The sequence below is a fragment of the Agrilus planipennis genome, unplaced genomic scaffold, assembly GCF_000699045.2.
Source record: "Agrilus planipennis isolate EAB-ADULT unplaced genomic scaffold, Apla_2.0 scaffold80, whole genome shotgun sequence".
Taxonomy (NCBI): Eukaryota; Metazoa; Arthropoda; class Insecta; order Coleoptera; family Buprestidae; genus Agrilus; species Agrilus planipennis.
Window position 1 is genome coordinate 468830 of NW_020438873.1, and position 14247 is coordinate 483076.

Below are 14247 nucleotides of genomic sequence, written 5' to 3' on the forward strand. Positions count from 1 at the left end.
CCTTGAATTTCTTATCCCTTCTCATGATCATCATAAGGTCGTCAGTCCTAAGACTGGTTGGACACGCATCTCCACTCTTTCCTATCCTGATCAAATCTTCGCATTTCCATAAAACTAGAACAGCCCGCATCCTTAACTATTTGCGAACAGTAATCTAAGCTAGCTCTACCTCTACCCCTCCTAACTCCTGTTTCTGCCTCTAATATGTCTTTGACTAGGCCTTCATGCCTGAGAAGGTGTCCTACCAACCTAATTCGCCTATTTTTTATTGACTTCCATAGAGTCCTCTGTTCTCCCATTCTTTCTAATACCTCTTCATTTCTAACCTTCTCTATCCACGGTATCATCATCATTCGTCTGTCACACCACATTTCGAACGCTTCTAACCTTTTTTTCCGGCGCGCCCACTGTCCATGTTTCGTACCAGTACAGTGCCGCGCTCGAAACATACACCTTTAACAACATTTTTCGAATTTCCAAATTAACCGTTTACTGATGGCTTGCCTATAGGTTCTCTAAATATTCTTTCCACCTATCTGCCTTTCCTCATTTCCTATCAAAATGACCCCTGCCTCGTTTCTTATATTATTACTACTGTACCCTACATGTCTAAAATTCCTTTTAATTATATTATAAGCTTACCTACTTCGAACTTTTCTTCTACTTCTTTAGACCACTAATCAATCCACTGTTCTTTAACTGCCCTACGCTTCCTAATTATTTCCCACTTTATAGCCTTATATTTTTTTTGCCCTTCTTCGTTGCCTCCTGTTTGTATATTTCCGCCTTTTTCATATTAAGCCTGCAATCTCATTTGTTATCTAGGGTTTCCTAATTTCATTTTGTTTATCTGTTCTATCCCCTCTTTTTCGACCTGCTCCGTTTTCCCTTGTTCCTCTTTCTTCTTTCCCTACCTCTCAAGTAAGGTTCTTCCTAGCTCTTTACCCGTTCTTATTCTTCGTATATATTCTACATCCTCGTACCTCTTTTTTTCCATTTCCTTCTTTTCCAATTTCTACTTTTCCATATGATCGTTCTGCATTCTTTTAAAATTACATTATCTTTTAGTTTTCTTACCTTCTCATCATATTTCATAGATTATACTGCAAATTTTAACTGTATCTTTTCTACCTTCATTTTGTCTTTTACTATATCATTCGAATATCTTTCTTGTACTGCATCTCTTTTCCTTCTTTCCATTCGTACATTTCCACCACACATAACACATCAAACTTCCCTATCTTGAACCTCCTAAATGTTCTAAATTAAGCAAAAGTTTTGTTTTACCATTAAACTTTTTAATTTTGTATGTACAACTGTTGTTTATCCCATCTCTAGTAACCATTACAATCGTGGATCAGGATGTCAGACAATAAGGTGGTACTTCGTTCGTCTTGTCTTTTTCTATCGTAACCCTGTTCCCAACGCTATAGTTTTACTCAAACTTTTTCATGCTTACACTACAATTTGTTTTGTTGACAAGCAAAATGCCTCAACGAGAGCGATACTTTTAGAATTTAATTTTAGGTTCATTGAAACTAAATTGACGATGTTGACGTCTCTATTTCAATTTTGCAGGATGCACCTCGATGGATTCCAGTTGACAACATGGTTTCTATTTTCATTGGTCTGTGTCGCTAAAGCTCTCTGTCCGTCCCATTGTCTTTGCAAACTCGACGAACAAGGTCGAAGAAAAGTGTCTTGTCAAAAAGGAGGTATGATAAATCCTATTCCTACAGACAGTATGGACGAAGGAGTGCAAATTGTGAATATCACCGCCCCTGCTAATAATCGCAATAATATCACGCTGGGTCATGTGTTTCAAAAGTTCAAATTCCTAGAAGAAATTCACATAACGCAAGCTAACATTTTACATATAGGGATGCATACGTTCTGGGGTGTGCCGACATTGAAAGTGCTAAACTTAAGTTTCAATAATATCAGTGAAATTCAAGATCACAATTTTAGGGGCCTCGTTAATCTCATCGAATTAAATTTGAGTTTTAATCTGATCCAGTGTTTAGAAAGTGCGGTGTTTCGGCATTTATTGGAACTGAGGATATTGAATTTAGAGAACAATAAAATTAAGGAAATATGGTCGCGTGCTTTTTTAAAACTAGTCAATCTACAGGTGCTAAGGCTTAGTGGAAACCCAATCAAGGAATTTGATCCACAGACCTTTAAGGACATTCTCGTAAGTATTAAATTAATTTCTATGTTAGATTACGTTTTTACTCACTGTAGTGGGTCTATTATAAAAAAAGAAGGTAGGTACAAAAGTACATTTACTTTTTTTAATAAAATAGAAATTATTTGATAAAACAAATGTTCAATAAAACACTTGGTTTATGGTAAGTTACACAAAACTACAGTTTTCAAAGAGCGTTGATTGATCCAATTGATCAATAGATCATTTTGTGTAACCTAAGCTAAGTCTTCTGTTAACTTTGCATTTGTAATTAAATAACAGTAATCATTAATTAGTTTTCTTGTTCTTTTTTTGTGAATGTTGGTAGTCAGTAAATAAAGATAATACGATTGGTTAAAGAATCTCTGTATTTAAAGAAATAAGATGGCAGTCACAACCCGAAATCTCTTAACGTTATCAAATTATTACTATTTCCCTTTATATTTATATACCCTTATAAATGCAAACAGTAGTAGGTATGATTAAGATATCGCAGTGTATGACTTAAAAGATTAGTTTCCTAAACTGGAAGCCAAGCTGGTGTCTATAATTAATAGGATAATAATAAAAAAATCAATGAACCTAGAGGTCAATGTGGATATGCTAATTTTAGTTCAAACAATTTGGAATTTAAATTTTTAGTTTATATTTTATCTTGTAGTTAGGGATATTGTCTTTCTCTGTCTCTTAGTTTTACCCCTGTTTTGTTATTGTCCAATTAACCACCATTATACGAACTGAGTAGCCCGAATATTTTGTAATTGCGAAGCTTGGAATATTTGTAGCATTAGTTTGTCGTTCTGTAGTTACTAGGTATGATTTAGAATCATGCAACTTACTAAATAATGATATACTGAAGAATTTACTTAACTCACTAGTACGGTAAAGGAAACGCTCATGTTTCTAACTCTTTTTTTCAGGATCTTCAAGTGCTGGAATGTCAGAGATGCGGTATAAACAAAATAAATACCCACATTTACCACCTGCTGCCTTATTTAACACACCTAGACATAAGTTACAACCTGATTCAGTTTTTGGACACGGACGAGTTCCAGGATCTGCACCGCTTGCGGTTTTTACGGCTCAATGGCAATTTACTACCGATTGTGATCGAGAAGGTATTTTCCAGTCAAGTGGAACTGAGGACATTAGGCCTCGCCAGAAATAGGATAGTAAAAATTACCGACACTGCCTTCTTTAATCTGAGCAATTTAATTGAACTGGACATTAGCTACAACAAATTGAAGCAGCTCGAAACGGTCTCGCTTGAAGCAATCGCGGACACGCTGACAAAGCTCGACCTAAGCGGAAACAGATTTTCAACGGCTGTGATAAGTAACATAATCCACGCGTTACCGAAGCTTCGAGATGTGTCTATATCCGATATGCAAATTGCAAATCTACAATCCGGCATATTCCCGGATAATATTAAATTCCTAAATTTGTCCGGAAACAATCTAACAAAATTAAATTTCACAATTCTGCCGCGGCAGCTTGTTGAATTAGATTTATCGCATAATCAATTTCACGGACTCGACGAATTCGTCGCAGTGAAACTTGCTCGTTTACAAAAGCTAAATCTTGCCGATAATCCCTGGACTTGTGACTTATGCAACATGTTCGCGGTAATTCGACATTTAAACCGGACCAAAGCCATTCAACAGATCAAGTGCAACGAACCTCAAAGCTTCAAGGGTCATTATTTAGTGTCGCTAGATACTCAAAAGTTGCCTTCCTGTTTGAAAACGGAGAAAACAATTGGTTCGATGTTTCTCAGTACACGGTTCCTAGTCGGTGCTCTAGCAATTCTTGTGTTTTTTATCGTCTCTCTTAGCATTGTTGCCGTGTCCTACAGAAGGAGGCGGGTTCGACGAGTCGTTGTTCGTGAAAGCAAGCGGATTATTGAAGATGGAAGTGTACTTGAAACGCCAGCGGCTATCTTTACGGCAAAGGGTGGAATAAGTTTCAAATTCCCATTGGACTTGACCGAAAGAGAGGTTTCTGTATCCACAATAGATAATATAAAAAAACAAGCGAAGCTGTGCAATCTTCCAAACGGCACCGGAACTGGAATACAGAGCCATTTGTGAAGTTGCGCGATCACGAAATCGTTGACTTGGCGTTACATAAATATCGCTCTCGTGAGACCCATGACGAACTTTAAAAAAGGGCGGTTTTACACGACACCGTACATAGGAAGTCGTAATTGGTAAATCATATTTTTAAAAACGGCGATATCGCTTCACAATTAAATTAAAACAAATTGTCGATGTTGCTGTCACCGTTAGTACGTGGTAAACCACCATTGTTATCAAATTCGTCTATTAAAAAAGTAAAAAGTCATTCTTCTTAATTACATGTTACGCATAGCATTTGCTCGACTAATTCGACAACATCCACTGTATCAAACGTATGTATACTGCACCCTCTTAAGACATCTCTTAACGCTACTCAGTATAAACGAATTGGACGAATTTATAGTCGGTTGCGTGAAGGCTGAAGACAGACATAAACTTATGTGGATTTATGTAAACGCAACAATAAAATATCGTGCGATATTCGTAGAAATATTGCGTGGATTTGCGATACAGCGCCTTTAGTAGGGGTAGATATTTTAAAATCTCTTGGGCCGCGAAATTTATAAGGGGCGGATCTTGTTACAATCATACTGTATACTCCAAAAAACTGACTTGACTAAGTGAACGATGATGGCGGAGTTTTGCTGCGCACAATTAAAGGTTATGACCCACAAGATTCTAAACTACCTCTACCAGCATGTATAATCGACTCATTTATGTGCACATACGTTTTGGGTAGATCACTATATGAAAACGCTCACAAATAAGACATAAAAATTGATAATTGTCAGCTTTAAGTAGCAGTTTGTAAAATGGGAAGTCCAGTGGTGGTAGTAGTAAGAAGATAATAATGCGGTTAAACAATGGTTAAAATTAAATACGTATGTACGTCGATAACGGCCCGTGGTGTGTTCATATCAATTCAGTTTTAAACTGTGAATTATAGTGCCTAAATGACTCATAATAATTATCATTACTATGTACTATAACTTATGAATTTTTACGTGTTAGTTTATAAGGGGGCCAGCTAGAGGGGAAAACAGTTCTTCTTGAAGTCAATGTAATTTGTATATTTTTCTATAAAAAGACAATTAAAAATCTTCTCTTAAAATTATTGTGTTTAATTCAGAAAATTAAATGACTTCTTAGTCGACATTATCCGAAAAAAAAAATTGAAATCATTTTAGCTTTTTATGTTTCGATTATACGATCTAAATTCGTTCGACTGGGGCTGGCTTTTAGAAACAATTACCATTAAGGGTGCGAGTGGTATTTTTTTACTAGTAAGTAATTACCAATTTTTAAGAATAATAACAACTACTGTTATAGAAATAAATATTACCGGTATAGCCAATTTTAGAAGGAAAATTTTAATCCAAGTTAATAATAAAAATATTTTCTTTTCAAATCTTCAATTTTTTTTTAAAATATTTCGTTAAATAAAGAAGGCTCTGAACATTTTTCAGTTAAATATTCCTAGATTTATTAGCAAGAGAAGTACCAACGTTTTAATAGCAATACATAGCAAATATCCTTGATAAAGCTCTCAACCGTGAAGTGAAACGTTGCCTTTCATTTTGCTATTAAATCCTGGAATATTTATCTGAAAGAAGTTCAGAGCTTTCTTTATTTAAGTCATTAATTCAATGTGATTATGTATAATTTAAACGTTTCTTTAAGTTTGTAATAATCAATCAAAATTACTTAGGCCCCGGTTGTAGACCTAGCATTTATGAAGCCTAAAAACAGTCTAAGCTTGAGGACCATGTTTGAACATGGTCAAAATATCGTCTTATCTACTATCAGAACGACTAGTGTTGCTTTTGCTAAAAGTTCATCTGAAGTTGAACGTAATGCTATACGTAATATTAAAGAACATACTTCGTTCTTTAGAAAATAAATTTTTATTATTTTATTCAATTTAATTCAATTAAAAAAGATTTCTCTAATTTATTTCGATAATTCGTCATACTCTGTTTTCTGAAACTATGAAAAATTACCCCTTATTAGCGTCATGTTTCTGGGTCTCCTCACATTTGATGAAGCTCAATATGGTGTCACAAAGTTTTTAATATGGTAGACACACACTCTCTAATGTGAGGCATCAAGGTAAGAAGGTCAAAAGTATGCTAGAATATCATCCTTTTTACTAGAATATTACTGGTTGAATCCCGCTACTATCATCATCAGACGACGAAAAGCAATAACGTGATGAGAATATTCCTGGTGGAGCTCAGAGTTAGAAATAAACGTGGGTTTCACTTGCTCATATAAATAATTAAAGTATCATATTCCAAGTTATTAATATCCAAACTAGACCCGAACAGTTTTAATCCTTTGCAAGTAAAGTTCACCAATTTTACATGTAGATGCATACGTTAAAACCTTTTGAATGTAGCAAAATTTAAAGCAGCTATTTGTAATCTAATTATTATACCTGGACATTCAAACTAAAGCATTCATCAAGGTAAGTAATAATATGATGTAGACAATTACATACTCCTCGTACTTAGTATATATATAAAATACCGAGAATCATTATTTTCCTTTTTGATGAGATCCTAACAAAAAATTTTAATTTGTCGAAATAACGAATTCAAAAGCTAGGCGGGCCAACGTTATTAGGTAAATTACAAAGGTAAAGTCACCGTTCAATTACGTTTGTAAAAATGTTTTGCAAAATTCTATAACGTGATTGGAAATCGTACAAACGGATTCATAAATAATTCTCAAGAGGACAAATAATAATTAAGGTTCATCAGGATTCCATGACAGCTTTCATTTTTGGTTTTTCGGACGTGAAGTCTCATGTTATTAATTTCCTTATCTAATTTAGGTACATTGTTCTCATGTTAATCAATATACACTCATTAAAACATTTCCTTAATGATTGTTTTTCAATTTACTCTTTAATCTTTTACCATTTATTCTGATCCTAAAAATAAAAGGTTTTCTTCACGAAACTATTTAAAAATTGTACAAATAAAAGCGTTTCCGTGACAGATACCTTTTTTCCATTTTTACAAATATTTCTCGTTAAAACTTAAAGTTTATTTCAAACATTGTTTAATATCCAAAACGTTTTTGTTAGTTCAATCTTCAAAACTGAGATGTTTGAACTTTAATCCATTTAAATTTAAAACTAGAACATCCCACATCCTTAACCATTTGTGAACAGTAATCTAATCTAGGTCTACCTCTACTCCTCTTAACTCATGTTTCTGATTCTAATATGTCTCTGACTAGATCTTCATGCTTGAGAAGGTGTCCTACCAACGTATCTCATCTATTTTTTATTGTATTCCATAGAGTCCTCTGTTCTCCCATTCTTTCTAATACCTCTTCATCTCTATCCTTTCCTATCCACTGTATCCTCATCATTCGCCTGTAACTCCACATTTCGGATACTTCAAACCTTTTCCCCCGCGCCCGCCGTCCATGTTTCGCACTCGTACAACGCCGTGCTCCAAACATACATCTTTAACAACCTTTTTCGAATTTCTAAATTAACCGTTCGCGTGCATAGAAGTGACTTATTTTTATTAAAGGCGACACGACCCTGCGCTATCCTCTGCTTTATATCCCTACTACTCCTTCCATCCTGACTTATCTGACTTCCTCGATACCTAAAATCAGTCACTTCTTCTAATCTTTTTTTTTATGTTTTCGTGGAAGAGGGGAAATCTTCAGAAGACACCCAGCCGTCCGTACGACTGGGTAGTGTCGGATTCTTTCGTCTCCTACCTTTATATTTGCTCTTTCCCTACTATTTCTTCCTTTGCATACCAGTACTTTCGTTTTAGTTTTATTTAGAATAGCAAACGATAAAAGTAAATATCCGTTTCTCATTTATGTCAGTATACCTATAGGTACAAGTACCCAAAACTATGCCAGTGACGTCTAGAGCGATTTTATTAGAATAACTTGAATAATTTGTGTCACGTATTAGCATGATGAAAACAGCCGTAGGTGAAATAATTAGCAGAAAGTTGTTCGAGAACTTGCTTGCAAAAGGAATTTCGCACAGTTTAAAGTTGGAGTTTGGCACTCAGACAGTCCCAATGTGCCAGATGTTGTCAAAGACAGATACACTACATTTAACGGAATGTTCAACCGTAACCACTTTTGATCCGATTTTGGCAGGCATATTGCCAACATACGAGATAACGCTGCAAATTATGTGCTTGTTACGCGTGATGGGTTTAATACGTAATATACAACGTGCTCATGTGGCCTGCAACGTATTATCACGCCACTTGGTGTTCTGCAAATGTTTTGGAAACAATACATTTACATCATTTACGCGAGAGATAATAATTATTAAGGCATGTCATGATAAATAAGACAGAAAAACAATTTCTTCGTGCATGGGAGAACGAGGCAATAGTAGAGGGTTAAATACTTAAGAGTTCAACAAGAACAACAAAACAAAATGCTTTCTTCATGTATACAGGGTGTTTATAAGAATTCAAGGGGTAATTTCCTGTTATGAATATTTTGTTCACAATGATTTTTGGAAAGCTGCTTTATTTAGGAGATATAGGACGATAGATATCTACATATGCTTTTCGACGAAAAAAAATTTTGATATCTTCAAAAAGATTAGATAATGTGGGTGCAATTAAATTATAACGAGCAGTACCTACATTGAATTCATCGCATATAAAAAATGTTCAAAATAAGAACATAGAAATGCATTTTGTGATTATGGTAATTGGGCTAGTGGAAAATGTGGAAAATTTGAGACATCGGATAATTGTCGGGTGTAATCCATTAAGAAATGATCCGTTTCTTTTGGAAAGAGTTCGCCAGTTTTTGAGCAGAAAAGTGGATGTATGCATCCTACCTGGTGAATAATCCATTTAAGAAGCTTTACTTTTATCGCCCTATATCTTTGAAACATAGCTACATTCCAAACATAATCAAAAAAAGGAATATTTAATGATATATTAAAGTAATATTTACAATTTATCCCACTATCCCGTTGGTTCGTAAGCGAGAATAATACAAATTACAATTTGTAAAAAATTCCAGCAGAAATAAATTTACTAGGTATTTTAGTTGATATTACAAATTTAGTTGTAACAATTAAGAAACATGAAGTAATTATTTAAAAAGCATGCAAAAATTGAGATTATTGTAAGTTACCTAACAAATTTTACTATTTCTACGGCAAATTCAGTCATTTACGATCAAAAATTATAATTTTTGCGTTGCCATAAAAGCTTTTTCTCCGGGTAAATCAGAGAATAACCCCTTCAAATTTTGCATTATATTTAATAAACAGTTTGTTTCTATAACTTCCAGACCTTATTGAAGTTTTTTATCCTTTAAATATTTATTTTTCTAAGGTGATAGTATTTGTGCTAATTTGTTTAAAAAATATAAGCCTTTTTTTTAATTTGCTTACAAATGTATACTTATAATAATGATGTATAAATATGAATTTACTCCAATTTGAAAATAAAACAACACTGCATTAATGTTCCGAGTTGTTACAACAGTATAAATAATAATTAATTTCAGCCAAAGTATCACTGTTAATAATTTCATTAGGGCACTTTAAAGTGAAGGGTGACAGTATTTATGTGAATATTTTAGGCTATGAACTTTCAAAAACGAACAGTTTCCTATCTCAGGAGAATTAGCACCATCTCGTTTACTTGATTTATTATTCTCTACCTTGGATGTTGCTTCTGTCGTCATAACTAGTTATAAATATTTCCTATAGCAAAGACAAGTTTAATTTCCTTGTTACCGATAACAAGTTGCCAACCTGGGAGTGAGAACCAACAACAACAGGAAGTACCGAAAATTATTCATATTCAAGCATATCCTTTGATTCAGTAGTTCAGTAATTCAATATTTTATAAACAATCTTTCATCTTAACTGATTATGTACTTACCTACATCAATAAAATTACAAGGAAGTAAGAAAACAGGCAAGATTATTGCTCTCTAAGGAAATAATTTAAATATTTAGACCATTTTAGGCTTTAACTTTATATGTTTCCTGTTTATGAACTTTTTTTTTATCGTATTTTAAAAATATAAAAATGAGGACTAAATTTATTAAGCATAAATCAGTGAGTGTGTCCCAAATATCAAATATTCAAATTTATTGCGAAAACTAAACTAGACATCGCCTCGGCTTAAATATTTCGAGTTTTTTCCTGGTAGAGAACTGCCCTTATTCATATTTATTATTTTTTGCTGAATATCAATTTTCTTGTAGGCTACGTTTGAATTTATTAAATAATCCTTGTTGACTTATTTCTTTATATTTAAGTCTCAATTAATTATTGAAGGCTGTAATGGGATGCAAACAGCTCGATAGGCAATTTACTTAAAAAAAGAAAATAATTTAAACTATCCTCAGGATACTTTGGGTTTTCTATAGTTTATTTAAAAATTAATTACTACAAGTATTACTTACTATTACGTAATTGTAATAGATATTGATAATGAAACAAGTTGTTGTAGATACTGTTAATTATTTATAAACAATATCTGTTATTACAAATTGGTAAAGTTTTTCGCTGTCAGTTGATGGACTGATGCTGTCCTAATTCGGACCTTATAAAGTCCGTCATCGATTAGAGTTCCTTCCTAACATTTCGCTAGCACAAGTAGCAAACTTCTTCAGAGGACTTTCCATTTCTGATATTCGATGTAGAGTCGTGCTACCGAAACATATTAGGAAGCAATTCCCACCGACGACTGCCTTAGAGGCGAATTAGGACAACATCAGTTTAATATTTGTTATTTTTGTTTTCCATATCAGTTTTGCATTTATTTGGGTAATCGTTAATAGTAGAAAATGAAGACTGTGGTGAATGAATAAATTAACTAAAAAAAGACTCATTCAAATTACCAGAAAACTGCAGACATGAATTTCGACCAGTTCTACTGGTCATCATCTAAGACTAGAACAACTCAAATCCTAAACTATTTGACTAGACCATCATGCATAATAAAGTGTCCTACCAACATATCTCGCCTATTCCTTATTGTCTTCTCAGCTCTAACCTGCTCTATCTACGGTATCCTCATCATTCGCCTGTAACACCACACTTCGAACGCTTCTAATCTTTTGTTTTCCGCCGCGCCCACTGTGTATGTTTTGCACCCGTACATCACCGCGCTCCAAACATACACCTTTAACAATCTTTTTCGAACTTCTAAATTACTTTTTATTAAATGCGACTCAACCTTGCGTTATTCTCTGCTTTATATCTAATGGTATAGGCCGTATGCATTTATTAGTTTTAGGGTTGTACATTACATTACTACGAAAGCTCGAACGACTAAACCTGGGAATAAGCAAAGCAGGTACATCCCCAATGCGTTCTCTGCTAAAAAAACTAACATAACCTTACCTAACCCAATCGCATCCTAATCCAATGTGCCTCCTAAAATAAACGTTTTGCCATGGTTTTTATCTGGAACATCAATTCCATATTTTCACCAATATTCGATTCGATCGTTGCAAACAATTTTGAGTGGATGATTATTTAAGAATAAATGACAACAACAAAATCGATACGGTCAACGGGTGGTGTCTATTTGATTCAAGGCAAAAAATTTTTGTTGAACCGCAGTAATAGTAATTTCAAACGAAAGATATTGCTAAGCGTGAACAAAACTGTATACCATCACATTAACTAAAAACAATTAGTTTGTGTTAGTTATAGTGTAGGAGTGGATGAAGTTGATTTATTAAGGTATTAAATATAGTTTTGCAATTTAAAGGCTTGACCAGAAACGTATACATTATAGGCCATCACCATCAAACCATCATGACCGAGTTCGCAAAACGTATTGTGACAAGATAAACCTATATACATATATATACAATGTATATATATATATGTACATTAAGGACATTTTCCACCTGTCAAATTGATTAATATCTCTGTTGCTGCTAAAAGTATTAGTAAGCGCTATTGACACGTTCGTGTATAGGTAGGTACATAACATATATTACATGAAAGGCATGAATAAAAGGTTAAAGACGTAATTCAAAATTAATAATTTATGATCCATCTACGGTCTTCCAAATAGTGAAAACTGAGATTGTGTCATTTTCTTACAAATAATAGTAAGATCAATAAAATAAACTCTTGCCTGATTGCAAAACTTAACATAATAAAAGTTATGATCATGAGCTTTTAAAGATCGAAATCAAAAAAGACTGGCTTTAATTTTCAGGTCTTTAATTCTAAAAACATATTTTATGTAAGGGTTTTGCATCGCTGAACCATCTTGCATCTCAATCTCCAGAAATTCCTATCTTGTCAATCATAATCTGTAAGGCTTCTCTCTTCCATTACATTTTGAACTTCTTGATTTCTTGTGTCTGGGTCTTCTTCTTTTCTAATAAATCACCTTTCAATCATTCATGCATTCTTATAACATGGCAATACCATTGCAATTATTTCTGTTATATTGTCAACATCATCTTTATCGTAAGGTCGTCAGTTCTAAGACTGTTTGGACACCCACATCCACTCTTTCCTATCCTGAGCTAATCTTCGCATTTCCCTAAAACTAGAACAACCCACATCCTTAACTATTTGCCAACAGTAATCTAATCTAGGTCTACCTCTACCCCTCTAAACTTCCGTTTCTGCCTCTAATATATCTCTGATCTTCGCATTTCCCTAAAACTAGAACAACCCAGGTCCTTAACTATTTGCCAACAGTAATCTAATCTAGGTCTACCTTTATCCCTCTAAACTTCCGTTTCTACCTCTAATATGTCTCTGATCTTCGCATTTCCCTAAAACTAGTACAACCCAGATCCTTAACTATTTGCCAACAGTAATCTAATCTAGGTCTACCTTTATCCCTCTAAACTTCCGTTTCTGTCTCTAAAATGTCTCTGACCTTCGCATTTCCTTAAAACTGGAACAACCCACATCCTTAACCATTTGCGAACAGTAATCTAATCTAGGTCTACCTCTACCCCTCTAAACTTCCGTTTATGCCTCTAATATGTCTCTGACTAGACTTTCATGCCTGAGAAGGTATCGTTGCTACCAACCTATCTCGCCTATTTTTTGTTGACATCCATACAGTTCTCTGTTCTGTTCTTTCTAATATCTCCTCATTTCTAACCTTCTCTATCGACGATATCCTCATCAATCGCCTGTAACACCACATTTCGAACGCTTCTAACCTTTTCTTTTCCACATCGCCGTACTCTAAATATAAACTTTTAACAACCTACTTCGAATTTCTAAATTAACCATACGCGAGCAGAGAAGTGACTTGTCACATATCTTTTATTAAGTACGGCCCTGTTCAACGTTTCAGTTTTCGGAAATTATGCACACCGAATATTGAAAATGAACAGATAGACGCTACAGTTTCTAAGATATTTGCATTTTCTTTAAGTTAAAAAAATCGTACTTTAAATGATTCAAACTATTGTAGAAACAAATTCTATTTTATTAAAAATTTCACATCATGTAATCAGTTTAGATTGTTTATTGTTTTTTTGTTATTTGTTTATTCACTCTCACATACTGAACAATAATATTCAAATACAAAAGTTCTATAGTTAAATAATTGATACTCTAATTACATGCAAATTTTCAACTTGTGTTCAATACTATATTTATGTACGAAATGCATCTACATCGTGTCTTTTTATCCATTATCCAAACTGTTCTTTAAACATGACAAAGTACGTGAGAATTTCAACTGACAGGTGACAAGACGGATTTACGAAAATATTAGGCGAGATAAGTTGTCTGCCTAAAAACAACACGATTATGGAAATTTCTTTTTTCTTGCTAAAGACGGTTTCCTACGAAGAAGCTTTTCAATCAAAATATCCTTTGATACGTATAAAAAAGATTACGAAGATAAAGTTTATAAAGGTTTTCAATCAACAGTCTTGACATCTGTGAATTTTTAAAGATAAAATTGCAGAAAAACAAAACGTATACTGGCAAATATTCATCTGAGGGCTAA

At 33.8% G+C, this 14247-nt stretch overlaps 1 protein-coding gene across 1 annotated transcript; it reads left to right on the forward strand.

Moving 5' to 3' along the window:
• Window positions 1-1675: 1675 nt before the first annotated feature.
• Window positions 1676-13516, forward strand: LOC108734757 (toll-like receptor 6). The gene is given in 4 exon segments (XM_018466419.2): window positions 1676-2194; window positions 3109-4274; window positions 4644-4716; window positions 13394-13516. Coding segments are annotated over 4 exon segments (1839 nt in total). The 5' UTR covers window positions 1676-1717.
• Window positions 13517-14247: the final 731 nt, after the last annotated feature.